General features: G+C 27.7%; 1 protein-coding gene across 3 annotated transcripts; it reads right to left on the bottom strand.

Annotated features, from left to right (window-relative positions):
- Positions 1-1,360: 1,360 nt before the first annotated feature.
- Positions 1,361-20,461, bottom strand: LOC123260663 (alpha-catulin). 3 transcript variants are annotated; one of them, XM_044721903.1, is made up of 9 exons: positions 20,147-20,461; positions 13,710-13,899; positions 11,784-12,061; positions 9,957-10,199; positions 9,220-9,483; positions 8,898-9,152; positions 8,201-8,479; positions 7,589-8,128; positions 1,361-5,808 (listed from the first exon to the last, which is right to left on the bottom strand). In XM_044721903.1, exons 1-9 carry the CDS (start codon positions 20,231-20,233, stop codon positions 5,659-5,661), a joined length of 2,286 nt encoding a protein of 761 aa, XP_044577838.1. In that variant the 5' UTR covers positions 20,234-20,461; the 3' UTR covers positions 1,361-5,658. The 3 variants fall into 3 exon arrangements, with proteins under 3 accessions (XP_044577838.1, XP_044577855.1, XP_044577847.1); XM_044721920.1 differs by lacking the exon at positions 20,147-20,461 and adding an exon at positions 19,744-20,087; XM_044721912.1 differs by lacking the exon at positions 20,147-20,461 and adding an exon at positions 15,579-16,391.
- Positions 20,462-22,217: the final 1,756 nt, after the last annotated feature.

The raw sequence follows: 22,217 nt of genomic DNA, 5'->3' as shown, positions 1-22,217 counted from the left end.
GAACAATGATTAGCATGGGAATATATATATATATATATATATATATATATATATATATATATATATATATACTATTTGTATTGAAATTTTTTTGAAATTTTTATATTGCGTACTTTATTAAAGCTGTCAAAATATTGATTGTCCTGCTGTGAAGTATTTTTAATTAAAAAATATTGAAAATTAAAAAAAAACAGTTTGATATTCAAGTATTACACTGATAAAACGATTTGTTCATAGTTAAAAATACTTGTTAATATTTAACAAATTATTGTAAATACTAGGAAATATTTATTTAATACTAAAAAGTGGTCTCTAATAAATGATTTATTAACTATTAACAAATATTTTTTGATACAAATAAATCCTTCTGTCAGTGTAGGAGAAAATTTAATTAAGCTTCAGATTAAAAATTTTTAAGTTAAATTATTATTGAATATTAATGAATAATTCTCGTAAGTAATTGGAAAAATAATTTATGAAGCATTCAATAAAGAATTGACTATCTAATTAGTTACAATAATAAAAATTATTCACTAATTCATTAATTAATGAAAATTAATTAATTAATGAAAATTAATTAATTAATGAAAATTAATTAATTAATGAAAATTAATTAATTAATGAAAACTAATTTATTAATTAAATATTTTTACAGTGAAAATAGAGTTGTTTTATGATTTGAATTGTAAAATTTCTTGAACTATAAAATCAAGGCATATTGATATACGTAGAAGTACTCATGGATGTAATTGTGATATTTCTTAAACAGATTTACTGATTTCAATAATTTTTGGCAACAAATTCAGCCATACACTCCAGTAAATATCGGTACGTATCAAGTTATCGAGTTGAGCTAGAAAATAAAGTGGAAAAAAAGATTTAAAATTTTTTTTATAACGTGAAATATTTTATCTGATTGAGCTGAAAGTTAAGTAGATTTAAATCTTGATAAATCCTCGGAATTGCCGTTAAATTCATTCAAATTGGTAGATTTGTCGGAAGATACCGTGAACTAGAAATAATTTTTTATTTAAATTGTCTTCCAAATTTATCAGTTGGAATTAATCTCGGCTTAACAATAAATTTTATCAGAATAATTTTGCGGTCGCTTAAGAAACTCGTTAGTTGTTAAATAAAATTACTTTGAACTTTTCAAATTCGGCTAATATAAAAGATTATTCATAATTTTTTTTTTTTTTTTTTTTTTTCATTAAATTTCAATCTTTAATTAATTTTCTTAAAAATTTAATAAAAACTCGACTAACGATTAATTTTTCCACACAAATAATTATCATTAGAATATTTTATTAAAAAAATTACAGGGATGCAAAGGATAAGTAATAATTCAAATAATTTGCAATAACAGATTTTTAATTATTTATTTATTTTTGTTTTTATTATCATTATCAGAGAAAGTTTTCACAAATCATGCAGAATGAACACTAGATGTTACGTATTGCGTTTATTTTAATTAATTTCAGAAATAAAAATTTTTAAGAACGCCCAAGTTATCATGTTGATATATTATTATACATGTATGTTTGTATGTATGTATATTAATATTGATATATGTAGACAGAAAAAACGAGAAGAGAAGAAGTGAAGGATTATAATTTTTTTTTAGTATTAGTATTAATATTGGTGTTTTTTTTGTAGTTTCAAATTCTCAATTAATAACTTTATCTCACACATTATTTTAAATCCACATTTCCATCTACTTTTTTAAGTTTATTATTTTCATCTTCTTTCGCCGGCATTATTTTGTATTTACTCATTACGCACTAATGGAAACGTAAAATGTTCATACCCCCAGATATTTGTTTTAATATCACTAATGTATAGTTAATAACAAGAAGAAATGTTTTACTACAATTATTCTTTGTTATTATTTTATTATTATTATTATATTTATATGTTAATAAACATTTGTTTCATCAGTCTGCACAACAATAACGTAAATTTTTATTATTATTAGCATAAATATTATTATTAATTATTTATTTAATACTTTTGCGTTGAATCGAGGCTTCCAAATTGTGGATTTTCATTTAATAATTATTCATTTGTTTTTATTACTTTTTTTATATTAATATTACTTGAAAAATTATTTTTATTACTGTTTTATATAAATAAAAAACGAGAATTTGATTTAATAGAATGTAAAATAATAATCTAAATAAATAATCTAATGAAATCTATTTTGTCGCATATAAAACTTATAAGGCACGTTCGTCACTTTTTAAATATCAATAATAGTGCCTTAGGATTTTAAAATAATGATAATAACAATGTTTTTTTCTAATTCAATCAATCGAGTGGTGCACAATATCGAATCGTATATTAATTACCGATTATCTATTAATTATTATTTTATTATATACTTACAAACGATTAATGATAAGCGTATATTGTGTTTACATACATTTTGAATGTGAGCTTCATTATTGCTTCAATTTACATTTAATTATATGCGCAGATAAATTTATTAAATAATAATCGATAGTTATATACGTTCAAAAATTAACTTTTAGTTATTATCTTAGTTATACGAAAATTATTTGTGCTCCAAATAATAAATCTACGGTTATTTTACACTCTATCCCCATCAAATTCTCATTTACATTATCGATTATACTTTTATTTAGTTTATGAATTTTTTGATAGCTAAGAATTGAGATATTTAGTTTGAATAATCTAGACGTTAGGCCGTACAATTTAGAGTAATTTTTTATGTTTAGATTTCTATAATCAGCCAAAAAATTTTTGATCATTATTACAAATTTTTTTTTTTTTTAACCGGAAAAAATTATTTTGAACCTTCTTATATTTCTCGCCTTTAACTGATTTTTAAATAAAAATTACAGTATAATGATCAAACATTTTCCAGCCTATTTAAAAATTGAAGATAAATTAATAGTTAGTATGGAAAGATAAAGCTCAAAAACGTGCATTTGTCGATTGTTATAAATTGATTAGATAAAAGTAAGTAACTAAAGTACCTAAAAAGTTAAATTTAAACAAATTTACTAGTGAATTTACTTTCGCACCATAGGATTAAACGACCTAACTAATTACCCATATAATAACAATATTAAACATGAAAATTCAAATATTATTAATATTATTAAAGTGATTTAAATCTTGTTAATTATAAATATTTGTTATTAAATAATTTACTTACAAATATTTAAAAGTCTTTAAAAAAAAATCTCAGACAATTGTATTTGTTCAGTAAATTTAAGTTAATTATCATTTATAATTTTTTTATCTAAATAAAATTTTTGAATCGGCACTGCTGCTCAGCTACTTTCACAGAATTATGTAAATTCGTAATTATTTTAAACTAATTATTATTTTATAATTTATTATCATTTTTATATCTTTTCATTTATAATTAATCAGTAGTTCGGTTCGTCTGATTCATTAAATCATTCAAATTCAGTCGTCATTCAAATATATAAATTCTTATTACTTTAAATCCATTGGAAAAAAATTATAATTTTCATTTGTTTAGTTTTCATTATTTGTTTTTTTTTTCTACTTCACATTAAATGTCTCATTAAAAAATCTTGGTCGTGTATATTTGTGTGTGACATTCTAATTAGTGCTCTCTGATCGTCATGTACATTATTATTCATATATTTGTTTATTATTATTATTATAATTATTATTAAAATTATTATTACAGTATCATTAACGCTGAGTTTAAGTTTTCGTGGTGTCTTAGACAATTAAATGAGAGTTGCGCCTTTACTATTATTGATTATCATTCAATCAATCTTGCATTTAATATTATCGGTGATTGCCTTTCAAAATTTATATAATACAATACAATAATATTACAATAAATATATATATAAGTAATTAATATATTAATTTTTAAATGACTGTTTTATTCAAATAAATTATTATTTTATATTTAATTACTAGATCCGTTTATGGACGGCTAATAATATGCGTTAAATGTTCCATTATAATTAATTCATTATAATTAATTATCAATTAATAAAAAGCTCAAAAAAGATTGTTGATCAATTAAAATTTTTAAATTCAAGTCAATAGAAAGTTTTTAAATTCAATTTAATTGTCAAAATATTTCAAAGTGTTGCGTATTTGTGTAGATTTGTTATTTCGCCATCCAAATAAATCTACAAATTAATTTTATTATCATTATTTTATCGGAAGCAAGCAAACGGTTAAAAGTAACTTTTCCTTTTAAGAATTCATAGCAACCACCACGGTTTTACTTTTAAGCTTACGTGACGCGATGTCCTAAGCTACTTTTAGTTGAGCAACTTTTTGTATACAAATTTGTTTTTTTAGTTTCTTTTTGCTACAACAATTTATAATACTACGGTATTTTATTATCCAGTTGCTCTTTTCAAAATAAAATATATTAAATTTGGGTTATTACTATTACTTTTACGGGTAACAGGGACAAAATTCATTGATATAAATTTATTTTCTGTTCAAACAAAATGGAGTGCCTCAATAAAAACGGATAGAAAATAATCTTTAAAATTTTTAAATGTAACTAAAAATAAACAAACTTTTAAGTTTCAAAAAAATGTAGAAGAGTAATTCGGAATATTTCAAAACAATGTGGAATGAAATAAATGCGTTCATCATATTTGGCTCACCAAACTCGCTAACTCGGTAGAGCAGTCGAATACCTAAACATAACAATACCTCAAAAGAGATATTTTGTATTTTTTTGAATAAAAATTCCGGAAATACATTAGTTTTCTTACTCAACATGTATTTTTATAAAAAAAAAACAATATTACATTCGAGCACTCCATTTTATTTGTATTTTTTTTTACTGTGAAAAATATTCATTATTTTGACTAAATTATACTTTTTATACACAAAATATCATACTGATATTTAAGAAGTGTGTCAGTAAAAAATTTTTACAAACTCAATTATATCTTTTTTTTCACTCGTATATTTATAAAAAAATTGATATTTAAATTCAATATCAATAGATTTATAAACAAAAAAAAATTCATGCATGCTTTGAAAGACAGTTAAATATTAATTGTACAGATTACAAAAAAATTATTGTTATTAATGTTACAATTTGTTGTTTGTTATCGTTTATTAATGTCATTATCATTATTATTATGTGACCACCGACGTCGTATCACTGATCGTCCCGTGAAATTTGTTAGTTATAGCTATTTATTAAAAACTAATTGCGCCTATCTAGTCAATCTAGCTATGCTCGGAGTGAACAATGATTAAAAAAACCTAATTATCATTAATTATTAAGTATTATGAATGTTATGTAGCTCGCAGGCGACTCGAATTAGTAAACAATCGTTAACATTAATCAGATTGACCGAATAGATAAATTTTGATTGAAATTAAAATAAATTAACTAAGAGTAATAAATAACAGCTTATAACTAATTGTAATTAAAAATTAAATTATCTGCTTATAGCTACGAATTAAATATAATTTATACCGAATCGAATATTAATTAATAATTAAGTATAACCCAAAGGTATAACGATAAATAAACGGAGCCTGAGAAGACGGAAGCTGAATGGTGGAAAGACAACAATGACGAAATTTCCGATTTGTTTAAAATAACAAAAAGGAAACTCGTGTTCGCCGTGTGTCTCCTTTGGCCCGTCGGGCCATACCAAACTGTCAGACAGACGGGTCGCTGCCGGGGGCTGATCCACTTTTACTGCCATCAGCTCCAACTCCGGTACCGTCTCCATCTCCGGAATTGTCACCTCCTCGGTAGGGTGATCCGCCAGACCCTCGGGCTGATAACCCGCGGAAATCTAGATTGTACTAAAAAAAAAAATATGTATTTTTATTCTCGATTCAATTGTTTGAAAAAAAAAAAATAATAATAAAATCTTATCAATTTTTTAATTAGAATTATTTTTTTATACATTTATCAAAAATTACGCTGATAGAAACATATAACTACGTATTTGAACTAGAAAAATGGATGTTGATATTTTCCGTCTCCACTACTTTACTATTTATACTCATCCGGTTGCGATAAAACGTTAGTGGATTGTCTTTATACCCGTGAAAATTTTAGTTTTTGTATATATCTATAAAAATAAATTTATCTTTTCTTCTTTACGTAAAAAATGATAACATAAACAGAAAAAAAAAATGTTCTTTAATCAAGTATATAATTTTTAAGTACTTAATATTCTTGATTTGAGTAGAAAAATTCTTGATTTAACGAAATTGTTCTTGATTTCAGGAAATTTTATTTCAATTCAAGAATTTTTCATCTTGAATCAAGTTAATTTTTTTTTTCAGTGTACTTTCAATTTTTAATTGATAATTATTATTTTTTTATATGTGTATCTTATCAAGAAACTAACTCTGATAATTATTTATAACTTAATTTTGCAAAACTATAAATTTTAGATTGCGCCAAAGTAATGATATCTGATCTCATTGAAAAGTTCTCAATTTATACTCGCGTCTTTTTATAGCTTTCAATTATTGACGTCTAAAAGCAAAGCAACGAGAGCAACAGGATAAGCAAAGTTATTCTAACCGTCAACTGGATCTCACGTCATATATCCTATTTGTAGTCAAATAATCAAAACTCTTTTAATTGGTGAACGTTTTCAGAGTGAATTTACAGTTGAAAAGGTACTTTGAGGAATAAATTTAATATTTACTCTCGACTTTAATAAGCTCAATTTCGTCGAAATATGTATAAATTGAGTTTAGAGCCCATATAGGTCAAATTGCGGAATTATTGCATTAAATATAACAGTACAATCGTTACTTGAAACAAACAATAAAATGGTAATTGCTGTTCTCACTCAGCTACTCGAACCCTCAATCGTTTTCCGTGCATCATAATTTTAAAGACCGTCGTTGGGCTTATAAGTACTAATAACTTCTCTGTTATACGTCTAATTTCCGTTTTTATTGATATTGATTCCGATTTTAACTTAAATTTATTTTTGACTATAACTTTGTTAATATTTGCTTATTTTTATTTTGATTTCGTAAAAATAAGTATATTATATAATATAAGAAATTTTCTAGTGAGATATTGTTAGTTGATAAATTTTTAGAAAAAATATTATTAAAATGTTGTAATTACTTCGCAAAAATTTGATACTTCTTCACTCATAATCATCTATTAACATTGTCAATATCATTTCTCAAAAATAATGTTATAATTTTATTAATTTATTCCCTAATAGTAACATTATCTTCAAAAAATAACTTTCAAATAAAATATGTTTTCAAAAATCAACACTCATCTTAATTATAAAAATTATGTAGCCTCAAAAATTTATGACATTAAGGTTAGCAGTCACTTGACAATTTTGTAATTTTATTTAACAAACCAATTTGTTGAGAAAAATTATTTTTAAAAAATTGCATTTTTTATTTTCTTAAAATTTCTACAAAGTCAATTTTTTTTGTTATTTTTTTGAGCTAAAATTTATTTGCTAAAAAAATTATTAAAATTATTAAATATCTACTAAATTAATTTTCATTGAAAATTTATCAACCATAAATATCAAGAATCTGAAAATTAATAATAATAATAATAATAATAACAGTAAAAAAAAAAAATTACCTTTGTTGCGCATTCGAAGCAGGTAGTAACCACTTTTGATATGATATTCATAAGATTCTTCGTCTCCTGTATAACATTGTCAACTTTAGTAAAGGTTGCGGCTTTTCCAACCGTCGGATTTTTCACGGTAAATTGAAGCTGCTGGACATAAGTCGGCACCCGATCGAGATTCTCCAGCAGGTCTTTCTTATTAGGACCACCAGGGACCTGGTAACTAAATTGTCTCACGACTTTGTACAAACGATTAGCCTCCTCGGCGAAGTACTCTGCCTGGGTGAACAGGTCCTGGGTAGTTTTTAGTGCACCTTCTCCGCGTGTAAACTGGTACATCGAGAAGGCCATGGAAGACATATTTTTTGCCCGTTTCACGATGTCGTTATTTTCTTCTAGCTGTGAGTTTCCGCTCTCCTGCCACTTTTCCGTCTCTGCGTCCATCTCCGAGGTGATCAACTTCATTTCCAGCCCGGCTTTGGCGATTTTCGCTTGTTCTTCGCTGTCTAGTCGCACTGGCTTCAAGGGCTTGCTTGTTGTTCCGTGTTTCTAGGATGAGAGATAGTAGATTAGATAAAAATGCATAGATCTTAAATAAAAGCTCTTTAGGGGTAAACTTACGCCTGGACGCGGTAATGACATATAAACTTGCTTTTCCGGGCGACTTTGACAGAGCTCTAGCACGTCTTTGGCCACAGTTGTCACGTCAGACATAAGCCATTGCCACATGTCAGCAAACACCTCGAGGTTTTCTTTGGCGATTTTGCTTGTGGGATAACGAGCCAATGTATGAGCTGCGGTAACAACTTGCGGTCCGTAAATACGCAAGTTTATTTCGGTGAATTTCGCTGATACTTGTAATGATTCTGACAGTGCAATGTGTCTTAATAATTTACATACCTACGTTATAAATTGAATTAAATTATTATTTATTTAATTAAAAAAACTTTATTAGAAAATTGAAAACAAGAAATTATTTTGGGACAAATTTTAAGTAAAGATCTCGTTAATTTATTTTTCAAATATAGCGAACATCAAAATAGTGAATTATTAAGTAAATTTTGTTTGTATTTTTAAAAATTTTTTAAATTTTATTTACACATCTTAAATATTACTAACTTCTAATATAAAGTTTATATTTACAAAAATATAAAAATCGTTTTAGTATTGCGACATTTTTATTCAAAAAGAAATAAAAACACCGAATAGTCTGACTTTTGATGTTCTCCGTAGTAAAAAAGGATGTAATTTTTTTTTGAGATATTACTTCGTGTTTTTATAGATCCTACTGATATAAAAAACAAAAAAAAATATTTACTTCGAGAATATGCTCAATGTACTCGTGAAATCGATCGCTACTCTCCTGTAATCTGTCAATTTCACTGGCTAAAGCGAGATTACGAATTGTCGATACTAATTCTTGTCCGGCTTTAGTAACTTGTCCAAGATCACCAGCCTGTTCCATTGTCGTGGTCGCTAATTGCAACCGTAAATCACGTGTAGCTTTTAATACTCCCAACACCGCTTGATCTAATTCCGAATTCGGTGATGTTGGTCCGCTTTCATAGTTTTGCTGTAAAAATCATCATCAATAATTAAAATTTTAATTTTAACATTGAATAATAAAAATGCAAACTTACCATGCTATTACCAACTCTCAAAAGTGAATTTAGTTCAAGTTTCACTCGATCACAAAGCAGTAAAATATTTTCGCGATGCTCATGACTCGTGTACGCGCTATCCGTAAAGTCTTGTGTCCTCTCAACTACTGTGTCAATCGTTGAAGTCAACGTTTCTCTACACTCAGGTAAATTTAACGTCATTCTAGTGGTTTCAACCATGCGTTCAAAATTTTTCAGCGCTGAACTGACTGTGCTGCTGTCCCAATCTTGTTGCTGAGGACTCTAGAAATGTTAGGAAAAAAAAAAAAAAAAATATAAATATAAAAATTTTTAGGACACAAGATATTAAAAGTAAAAAAAAATTTTATTATGAGCTACCATTTGTATCCCGAGGCAATAAAAAAAATTATTTTTCAACCCACCTATTGAAGGTGGAATATAAAAGGTAATAATGAAAATTTTTATTGCCTAGATTTTAAATTGAACGTAAAAGATAAATAAATAATTCATGAGTTCGTCACTCGGGGTGAGATAAAGTTAATTGCCGGGGATGTGATCCGATGTTTTAATAATTGAAAATACTAAAAATTTAAATTTAAACAAATTAAAAATACGACTGGAGGGCGAATAGTAATAGTTGTGAAGATGGGAGCTTTAATGGGAGAGGGTGTGGTTTTGAGGGTGTGACAGCAGGAGGCAAAATTACAAGCTCGACACTCGAGACGTACGACATATAACAGGGCAGTATAACAAACCTGTGCGTTTGAGTAAGACTGAGATTCATTGCAGTCAAGCACTCCGTCCTTCACGACATAATGAATCAAGTCCATGGCCCTTCTCATTTGGCAAAATACCGTATCTCGGTTTTCTTTAGCCGAGGGACACTCGGGATGCCGTAAACAAGCTTTACTTGACGTCAAAAGCATCATTGTGCTTCGCTCAAGTACTTGCCGGGCTGCAGCCATTTGTGCTCGCCGTCTTTCATCTTTTAAATCATTCTAAAAAATAATTTATTGCTATTAATATTACTATTACTTTTGATATTTGATATCACTCTTCAATTTCGCTTTTTCAATAGTCAAACATCAATCGCCTTTTTTTTTTCTTTTTTCAATTTAATCTATTTATTTATTCACATTTTACTTTCTTCTCGTTTCACTTTTTTCTCATATTTATTTTTAGAGAGAAATCGTGGGCTTAATTTTGCACTCTGAACTTTAATAAGTTTAATATTTTATTTTTCATCAATTTTTTAATATCGTAAAAAAGGATTTTTCATTTTATTTTAATGGTAGTTTTTTATTTATCAAATTTTAATAATAAAACATTTTTTATATACTAAAATAAAAGTTTCAGTTTTTGTGCCCCTGTTTGCTCAATGCAAGGTCATTCTTTGTAAAATTTCACGGGAGAAAAGAGCACTTGAATAAATAGTTTTGCTTTTCACGAAAAAGTTAGAATTAAATTGAAGTTTTACAGACTAATTTCAAGATTTTTTTAATTTGCGTCGTTAAAATTATAAAATTTGATATTGACAAATGTATTAAAAGAAATTGTTGCATAAAAATCTTTAAAAAAATCTCATCAAGAAATTTTTTTTTCTTCTGATTGTGAATTGCCCCAAGCGGCACAAGAAAATGTCACAATTTAAACTGACATTTAACTAAAGATAGTGTGATATCTGATTGTCGACTTAAATTTAACGAATTTTTTTTGTAAGTAGAATAGCACGAAGATATAAAAGTTTCATCAATACTAGACATTAAAAAATATTTACGTGGCATATTTCTGGTTTATAAATTCTTTGAAGTCATTATTTTTTCACCGACACCAATTTAAGTTGAAGCGAGCGTTAAATTGTCCGAATGCATAAAAAAATCGATGGATTCAAATTTCATCTCAATTAGAATTTAAATATTTGATTCAATGTTTTATTAAAGAGCATACATCGATTTATCAAACTAATTATAGAATAACTTTTAAATCTTTTCACTAAAGACATTTAAAAAAAAATACGAATAGCCGTACTGTAATGAAAATCTATGTCATTTTTATGACAAAAAGAAAAAGAACAAATGCTTTAACCTACAATGTCTGTAGCAGACGCTTTGTTGGAAATAAATGTAGGTGTATCTATATAAAATTTATCGTTCACATAACATATATACTTATGTCTAGATCTACATAACATATAAGTTTGGTATACGTGTACATTGAAGACAGGTAGAGGCAAAAGTTATATATCTCTTACATGAAATACGATTCTAGTTTGATGCAATTTTTTTGATGAAGCTCAATTCGATAAAGTATTTTTACTCTTTATACATACAAATATAAATATATGTTTTTCTGCAAAGAAATATCTAATATGATAGCGATACCGTATCAGGATAAATTTAAATTTAAAATTCAATTTTGTTTTCGCTTACAGATGTTTTTTTTTTAATTATTTTTTTACATTACCATTACAGATGTGAGGATAGAAAATGAATTATGCATCAAGTGTAAATGCACATGACCCATATGTAATGAGGATAAATAAGTGCAAATACTGTTAGAATTAAAGTTAAAAATTTTCGTACCTGCCTATCCCCGGTCAAATGTGCAAGCTCGACCATTTCGGCCCCAAACTGACTGAATGCTTTTACGAATTCAGTAAAGTTTGAAACGCTTTCGAGTCGCCCGAGACTGCGGGCCACTTTGTCTTTGGCTAATAGCAGTTGTTTAACAACCACTATATCCGCCAGGAGCAGAACCCTGGTGACCGAGCCCAAAAGACACCTCGCCGCCCTCACAACGGATCCTCTGTCTGCTAAACTGTCCTCCATCGCGCACTCACACAGTTTTTCAATGGCACCACCTGCAAACGAGTTATAAATTTATTCTCATCTCCGCGTTCTCTGCAAGCTCGAAATACTTTTACGCGAGCAACTTTTACTCTGCTTTTCTTTAATTAAAAAATATCTCAAGCCTTTTGAATTTTTTTAGGTGAATTTATTCATTAAATATTTGCCATCAAATAATTTTTTTTTTTTAATGAAATTTGTATTAATTGATGTAAGAGCCTTATTTGAATATTTTCAGTTAAAAATAAGTTTTTTTGTTCAACCCAAATGTCAATTAAATATTTGAAGGATCTTTTAATTAATGTATATTTTATCTGACCAATTTAGCTTACTCTAAAAGTGTTAAACTTTCTCAATAAATAATAAATGGAATAATATTGGAAAATATATTTTGGTATCAATTAGAAGTTTAATTTTTGTTCGAAGTTTATATTGAAGTTTTAAAGCTCCAAACTTCGACCAAAATTTACATTCTAAACTTTTATAAAAAATTTATTTATTCGTAACCTTAGCACGGTTATTGTTATGATTTACAATATTGACATATTGAGGATCATAAATTTCTATAACGGTGTAGCTATCGTCACAAGTATAGAAGAATAAAAAAAAATCAAATTTCGATCAAGAAAAATTCTTTACCAGGGTCATAAAACACAAAAAGTGACAATTTATTCATTTTTTATACAATTTGAATAAACAGAGGCAACTTTGACCTTTGTACCCTAATTTAAACCCTCATAAAAAATATATCGAGGATTTTTTTTATCCGATCATAGAGAATTTGGATCGTAAATTGCCCATTGATTTGGGGGAACACTCAAAAGTCGAGGTTTCAAGAGTACAAGTGAACCTTGAGAAAAAATATATCTGTGTGAAGTAATTTTCTTTATCTTATCTGAAATTTATTTTCCTTCTAGAGTATTGATTGTAAAGTTATGTTAAGCTGTAAGAATAAGTAGAATAGAAAAAAAGCTCGAAATATCCTTAAGTCGGTCACCCTACTCCTACTTGAGAAGTATTCTTTAAGCAGAAAGGGGATATTAAACTTTTGGGGATATAATTTTCTACTATAAACTACTACATACAATACTACAATGCGGGCTGGGAATACCTATTATTTGATAAAAAGGAACTTCTATCCGGTGGCCGACTTTGGAGGTACTTTGCATGTATGAAGAAAAGAGACTAAAGTATTATACGCTCAATGCTTCTTTTTGACACTGACACAAGAGGCCGAAGTTATCTCAATTTATTGTGCTGATAATTAGTTTTGAATCTTTATCAAATTATTCGATTTCAAGCACCTTCAAACTTTATTCTATTCTGGTCCATAAATTTTAAAGAAAGTAAATAGATCGGTGAATAGGTATTTTACATTCAAGGAGATTTAAATCCTGCATTCTATTTAAGCTCTGCATAAACCTAATTTTTTTTATTTTTCAAAACTTTAGTTTTATTATCAAACTTTCAAAATTTTATCTTTTTAGTTTGAATAAAATTTTCAATGAATAAAAAAAAAACTTTTAAATTTCATGAAATATTTATAAATTCAACGAAGTATTTTATTAAAAATGAATAAATGAAGGTGTAAAATATTTTCATTAAAGTAATGAAATAAAAAAAGTTATTAATTATCGGATTTACAAAAAGAGGGATATTTACCAGCAACTCTAGCTTCTTTACAAGCGTCATACATGGTCTGTTTGATTTCAGGATTGTCATCTGCTATTGTTTCCCCGACGGTAACAAATCTCTCTACAGCAAGATTCACCGCTTGGCCAACTCGTGCCACAGCACGTAGACTGCGGTCGGAGCATAATGGCCTTTCTCGGTGCGATACCAGCGTTGAAATCTAATAACAAAATAATATCGCCGTTAATCACCTTTATCATCACCCCAATAACAATCCATTTATTATTAACTAATTATTATTGTATAGTGTTCGAAATATATTAAAAGTTATTGTTATAATTTATTACTTATCACAATTAAATTTAAACATATATAACAATGATAATTTAATTAAATATTAATTATAATTATAATTATAACGTGTATTATACATAACCGGAACTTTGACTAGTTCGGCCATAGCTCTAGCGTTGAGGTGTGTACGTTTATTGTTATTAATTAACAACAGTTGTGATTTTTAAACTGTTATCAGTTTAATCACCGTTGCGTGTGTGTGTGTGAGAGTGTAGGTGTATCGTATATCAAGTAAAATCAGTGTTTAAATGCTGAAATCCTATGCCCCTTTTAAAGTGTACGCTATAAACAAAATGAATATTCGATAAAAAATTTAATAGCGTCAATTCATTTTAGAATTTCATCACTGATTAAATGATTTTATCGAGAAACAGCCTCTAAAATTCAATCTATCAGCCATTAACTACCATGTCGACATTTGTCATTCTAATGACGAGCTTCATTGTATTATATATCTTTTAAATAAATTTTAAAGTCGTGATAAAAAGAAAAAAGTAACTCACAGTAAATTTTTCATATTTTTTTGAACTTTTTTTAAAGGCTTTGATATTGAAGCCCAGAAATTTAAACAATGCTTGAACTTGGTGTGACCCCATTTTTAAAATTTAAAATAAACTAAAGTTGAACTTTATAAACGGTGAAAAATCTCGAGAATTACTTTCACGGTCACCTAGTTTTTTGCCAAAAAAAGAATGATTAATTGTTACCGGACTTTTTGCAACATCAAGTCGGAGTTATGATAAAAGATTATTAATTAATGCACAGTAATTTTTTTATTTTTGATACTGGAATTAGTTTTTAAAAAATTCTAGAGGAATAATCTCAGAAAATTCTCGGACGGATTATTCATCAAAAAATTTGTTTTTTCCTTCCGCTTAAGCCGATTATGCTGAATTTATTTTTGTTCAATGCTAATTAGATTTCTATCACAAATCCGCGGAAATGGTTTGAATAAAAAAATTTTTTTAAGGATTTACTTTTTTTTTCAGGGAAAAAATCAGTAAATAGTTTTCAAAAAAATACTTTTTTCAATTGAATTAAATTTCCTTTAAAAAAACAATTGTTTCAATTTTTTTTGGCACAAAATTTCGGTGATTGAGAAAAAATTTTTTTTTTGCCACAAAAATAGCAATTTTTATTTTAAAATAAAATTTTTAATTTGTCCAAAAAAATAAAATTTACTGCAAAAAAATAACATTGTTTTTTTTTTATAATGAAAGGTCATACCCATTGCAATAGCTAGCGCAACTATAATATCTACTTTCCCAGAAATATATGAATAATGCGACCCAATATAAAAGTGAGCATAAAAAGAATGAATAAAAGAATCGCTTACAAAAACATAGGACATGATTTGTATGAAGATGATTAAAGTAAACGCAGACCTGGTGATATAAACGAACAGTATTAATATCAATACCATAATAAAAGAAACACATACTTTCGGAACATGAAACTCAGGCTGCGTTTATATAATATAATATAAATGCAGATAAACAAACGGACATGCACAACTATTGAGCGCGTAAGAACAAAGAGCCATACCTGCTGATCAGTAGTAATTCCTCCTTCGTACATTTTTAATGCGATATTTTTTTGTTCTATATACGCTTTTTTATTTAACTATTTTTCTTCAGTTTCTTCTTTTTACAGCCCTCGTTTAAAGTTTTAACAGTTGCTCCAGTTCATATATTGACGTTCGCTTTATTATATTTAAATTCAAATATATTTAACTTTACTTTACGACTATCTTTATATAGTTTTCTATCAGTCTCGGCGAAAAACGAAATGCAAGTCAGTCCTTACGAGTACAACTTATTTAAATTTATTATATTTATCTTTATATTAACATTAATTTGTTCAAATATTATTGTTTCTGTCACGATTACCCCCAAATGAATCTTCATTAAAATATACTTTCAATTACCAACATTTCTACATAGATATGTGCATTCACAAATATACTCCAGTGATTACTCTTCTTGTAAATAGATTTATTTATTATTTCCAACTTTATTATTTTTTGGTAATCACGTATTTTGAACTAGTGTTACTCAAAACCGTGACATGATATCTTCAAACTTCAAATTTACTTAACTACAATAATTATCATTTATTATTAATTAATATTCTTCATATATTGCCTTTTTTCTACCATCTAGGCTATCATTTTTTTTTCTTTCATTAATTACGATAAACTTATATACATTTAACTTTACTTAATAAAGCTTGCTTATTTATATTTTTGATATTCAATGAGTGATTTGACTTGTTATCCTTCAAGCCTTATTTACACGCAACAATGATATGAAGTATACATAAACTACTTATTGACATTGTCCGATTAATTTTCTGGTACTGTAAAAAATTAATGACAAAAATATATTCATTTATTTATATATATATATATATATATTTATATTTATATTATTTTCATATATCTATCTTCGTAAATATCAGATGTAAATTAGCGCCAGAAAATAAATAAAAAATTCTAAATAGTCTCAGTTTTATTTAAATAAACCTTCTGTTGTTTTTAGTTAATTGCACGGCCTTGAATATTGTCACGTTTATGCAGAATAATTCATTTCTTATCTCTTTCTTTTTTATTTTTTATTATTACTGTCAGAAAAAAAAAGAGTCTCCAAGTAAAACTTAAACTCCACCTCCACCTCCACCTCGAACTTTACTCAATTCTTTTCTTATTTAACTACAGTATTAATTTGTTGAGCACAATTACATTGATTTATTCCCAGAATAAATATACCATCTAATTATCTATTCAAACGATTATCACTACTTGTACTTAATTGATTTTCCGATTGACAGTAATTGTTTAATTGCTAGTTATCCAAACAAAAAATTATAATATCGTCAATAGATAAACGAGCGCTATTACTTTTAAATAGTAATCCATTATTACAGTTTATAGCTGAGTTATTTCTTTTTAAAGACTCGCTCTTTCGTGATGTATATAAATATTTACAGAATATTTCAATAACAATACAATATCCAGGAGCCAGATATATACTTATTATATTCGTCTATTATTCTCGTTAAATCTTTGGCCACATTTTATCATTTATATCCAGCAACCAGCTCTTTTATTACTATTGTTATATCAACATATATAAATACATAAATCTTTATAATACTCTTTAATGGATGATAAATACTAAGTACAACTAAGCCAAATAAACCTTATAACATAATAATGGGCCTTGAATAAACGTCACGAGATTCGATATATATTCAAACTCAATGTTACTTGCACCCTTCGTGATATGTCACGCAGTAACACTCACCCCTATCTATTTTTTAAACAACTTCCTGCTATTTTTGACTCTAATAAATTACTATTTTAACAGCCACCCACTATTTTTACTAAGAAAAAATTTTATTACCAAATAATTACACCGTTATTTATTTTATTTATTTTTTTCGTCAACATTGCGATTTTATTTATCGGATTATTTTTCAACTATCGTATTGCATATATAGGTATTTATTATTATTATTATTATTATTATAATTGTTATTAGATATTTGTATGCAAGTATTTGTATCTATATATATATATAATAAAGTATGTACGACTGCGAAGCCAACTTCAAGTGTGGATAACAGTTGAAATACAAAGCAGGTACTGAGCTTGCTGAGTGCCTAGGGAAGACTGAGGGGTTAAAAAGCACGGTGCTGCAGCCTAGACGGAGGGTGGCTAAAACAAGGTTGTGAGCTGCGTACACCATTGTGAGATAGATGTATATGCCGCTAACTGAGCGCCAATGTGAATAAGACGAGGATAACGAGGAATCGTATCCACGGCATCCAATACTCAGACTTTGCAACAAATTATATGTCTATGTATATATCTATATATCTATATGCACATATATTACATAGGACATAGTACGATAGTACATATATAGTACTGAGTACACTCGTACTTGGGAAAATGTGTGCTATATACTTTCTGGGTAGAAGGTACAACGCGCATCCTCACCGTGAGAATCAATACCGCTAGTGCCAGACCTACTATCATATATATATTTAACTTTTATTTTTCACGTATATATATCGCCCTTCCGATAGATAGACTATATACTATATATTTAAGTCTTGTAATGTCAATATTTGCCGCTAACTCCTTTACTTTGTGCTACGTTTCTTCGTCGGCTCTATTTTTAGGTTTCATTCATCCGATCGCAGTACAGACGATTTAATTATTTTGTTTTTACTTTTTTATTTTCATTCTTTTCCCTTGAATTTATTTGTACTTAACCTTAACTACACCGTCGATATGAGTTTTGATATTAAATGAAATAGAGCTGGGACTTCGGGACTTGGAGTGATTTCTATCCAGCCGGATATGCACCTGTGGATTTGAAGGGTGTGTACGCTCGCTTGTGCTTTCTCTTACTCGGTTTACTTGCTCGCTCATTCAGGCTTTTATCTGTTATGTGTGTCTGGCTGGAGATTCGAGTTGCTCGGAGGGATAAAGCCGGACGGGAGAGGAGGATGAATAAGGTGACTAGACACCTGCGGTTTATGTCACTAGTAGTTTTATTGTGGTACGTTTTCTCAGCACACAATGGCTCATCAAACTCTGACGTTACGCTTTGATAAACAGCTTTCTTTGCGCTAAACAATATTTCGTTGCTACTATTTTTAGATAAATATTTATAACCACAATAAATTCCTTTTATCGGTAAGGGCAAATACACTTTTTTCGTGGGGTAGATTTATTGTGGTTTTTTTTATATTTTATTGAAATTTATTTTACTAAAAACAACGGGATTTTTAGAGTTAAATTAACGAATTGAAGGGTGTGATATAAATTTGATGCATGCATGTGAAGTTTTTGATTATTATTTTATCTCAATGTTGATTATGAAAATATTTAAAATTTTTTGTTCTATTTTAAATTGAATAAAAAGTTTTTGACAGTCAAAGTCTTCATTAATTTTAATTTAATTTAATGTCGAAAAAAAAAAAAAAAATTAAAATATTTCTTTTGAAAATATCTCGATAATTTTCAAATTTTATTTACATTTACAAAATAATTTTTTTAAATCACATATTATTTATTTTAAAAACAAAACTACGAACATTTAATATCAGTTTTACATAAAAATTTTACTTTGTTAAATAATAAATAAAAAAAATTATATATTGATAGAATAAGTGAAAAAAAAACTTTTTCCTTTATATATTAAAATTTCTAATAAAAAAGAAAGTTTTAAAAAATCAAACTGTCAATAATTAATTACCTCTTTTTAATAATTTATAATCATAAAATATAAACTCTAAAAGCTTTTTACCAGAAAGTTTTGTTGTTTAAATTTTCTCTCAGTTTTAATAACTGATATAATTACTTTCCTCAAGTAAATTCCCACCTTTCTTCTAAAAACAAATAGCAAAGTATTTTCTATTAGAAAGTAAATAAAAAAAGCCCGAAACTTTAAACACAAAAATAAAATGCAGGAACGCAGGGCGCACGCCTGAGCTGTCAAACTCTAAAACTATTTCTCCCTGTAACCTATTAATGGATCAAAGAATAATTGATCATCCTAGTCGCGTGTACGTCATTAAATTCCCTTATATTTGTCAATAAAAATCATTAAAACCACCTATAATTGAAAGTATTATTAACTATTCTCAATACTGTAGTATCTTACGGCGAAAAGTCAGTAATAAATTAATCACTCACCTATCTATTAATTTTCATTTATTTTTTATCGTAAATAAACAACTTCTTCGAAGAATTAATTATCATCAATCCATAATTGTTATTATAATAAACACAAACAGAGATATAAGTCAGAGGTTATGGTGGTGGTGTTGCAAGACGATAAAATAGTGCGTAACTAAAATGAACTCGTGCTTGTACTGCGTCTTTACATTATAAATATTATTCACCCACACTCTCACACAATACACAAAATTGTTATTAATAGACGCTAATAATGATAATAATAGAAACGATAAAAATAATAATACAGAACGATACGGGTGAAGAGTAAGAAAGAGAGACAAGTATGCAGACACCGGTAAGTGTAAAAATAAATATAAAAAAGTGAGCTGTAAGATTTAGCTGCCGGTTTAAATCTTACCTGTTTCACTAGTGGGAGAAGAGTCTGTTCTATGCTACGGGTTTTAATCTCAAGGGCGGCTGGGATTATGGGGTCGGGTATCTCCATGACTCGGAACCTCGACTCCGTCTCTTGCAGCCCTAGTCCCCGAGAGTCCAAGGTTCGTTGCACCCTGCGACGCTCTCAACTCGACCCTCGGCTCTTGATGGGGACACCCCCGGCCCGCGTGCCCTCGATCACGCACTCTCCGGTTTTAAGCGCACCCTCACCCTCGCACCACCGATACTCTTATGGCGAGTGGTTCATCATCACGCCACGCTCACGGGGTAAGGATTACGTAGTTCGTTCACACTTGCGTCCTGAGTCAGCCTAAAAGCGCCTCTTTTGACCGTACAGACAACCCGGAGAGAGCTTTCACGATCTACTTCCGAGCTTTCGAACTTTCTAGGCTGCCAACGACATCTGATGATTTTGCTTGGAACTTTATACGATTAATCGACCTTTTATTTTGTTTGCTTTTTATTTTTATTTTGAATAAACGTATAGATGGTTTTATTTATTTTGCAAATTCATTTCCATGCTGAGTTTATTAATGGAATCTCAACTCAAGCCAAGAACTCGAGTCAAGATCAGGGTCAACGAGAAGTTTATTCATGGTAATAGATAAATTCCATATTGCTCAATGTTATGCAATATCTTGAATGTCATTTCCAGACTTATCTAATATATTACCATATTTTATTGCATTACGTATGTGAAATCATTATTTCTATTCAAGTATTCCGTTGTTTTATTAAAATTGTAGGTTTTTTTTTATTGTAAAAAATATTTATATTAATTTTAATATTACTAATTTAAATCATCACTTTTTGGATAGTTTTATTTTTCGCTATTATTGAGAAAAATGAAAAAGGTCAGACTATTCATTTCAGGAACGAATTTATTTGATTTATAAAAATTGCAAACGGTAATACGGTTTATAAATTTTCGAAATTGTACAAATATTTCTTATATCATTTATTTTTTTTGTTAAATCGTTTGAAATATATAATATACATCTTGAAGCTAATGTTCTTGTAAATGAAATATTATTTTCATATATTGGTGGCTTTTAATTTATTTAAATTACATTAATTGACTTTTAAATGAGATAGAATTTAATTAAACATCTGTGAAGACTTTGTCAATATTTTTATTTTTTTAACTTCCCGCTCTACAAATCAATATTTTTTTGACACTGTTTTATATTTGAGACAGTTTTTATCACTGCGATTATTTTGCCGTCGGACATTCTATATAAATAGCAAAGCAACAACTTTAAGAAATGATGCGAATCGATCATTTTAAGTTCAAGTAATGTGACCTTTCCAAATGATCTACGACGAAAGAAAAATAATGTTTTATGTGATCTGAAATCTTGTGTTGCGAAAGAAATTGACACTTCTACATACAAATTATTTATCTTATTATTGTTATTATGTTATTAAAATTATTTATTTAAAATTAAAAACATAATGAGTTAACAATTAGATAATAAACAATTTTTTATCTAATTCATCGTCTTACGTTAAAAGTTGCAGATGTATTGTACGACATACATCATTATCATTAACCACAACCGCGCATTAATAATCACCTCATCGTCAATAATAGGCAGGTACTAACTAACTATTATAATTAACATAATTTTAGTCTGATAATCAGAAAACAAATTTTTAATATAATTATGTAACAAATGATTCATTAATACTTTATCCATAAAAAAACTGATCAGTAATACAAAAACTTACGCAGTAAAAAACTGAATAAATAAAACACAAATTATCTTAAATCATTAATCATTTATTTGACAGTACAAACGACGATTATTATAAATATTTCTAAAAAAATCTTTGTCAAGATATTCATTATTTATTTACAGAAAATTTTTTAATTTATCAATTGTTTTAGAAAGGGAAATATAAAGTATATTAAATATTTTTTTCGACCTGACAATGAAACTCGTTATTCTGATTTATTGTTGCAAATTATTTACCTCTGTTTATTAAAGTTTCTATATTAATATACGTGTACGTATATTAATATATGTTGA

The sequence above is a fragment of the Cotesia glomerata genome, linkage group LG1 (genome assembly GCF_020080835.1).
Source record: "Cotesia glomerata isolate CgM1 linkage group LG1, MPM_Cglom_v2.3, whole genome shotgun sequence".
Classification (NCBI taxonomy): domain Eukaryota; kingdom Metazoa; phylum Arthropoda; class Insecta; order Hymenoptera; family Braconidae; genus Cotesia; species Cotesia glomerata.
The sequence above is the reverse complement of the archived record's forward strand: the minus strand, read 5'-3'. Positions and strand labels throughout refer to the sequence as shown.

Coding starts and splice junctions, on each gene's coding strand:
- LOC123260663 (XM_044721903.1), bottom strand. CDS start 20,233: ATGGAGATACCCGACCCCATAATCCCAGCCGCCCTTGAGATTAAAACC. Junction 13,900..20,146: donor TTCTCCCACTAGTGAAACAG/GTAAGATTTAAA, acceptor TTTTGTTATTAG/ATTTCAACGCTGGTATCGCA. Junction 9,484..9,956: donor AGTCTTACTCAAACGCACAG/GTTTGTTATACT, acceptor TAACATTTCTAG/AGTCCTCAGCAACAAGATTG.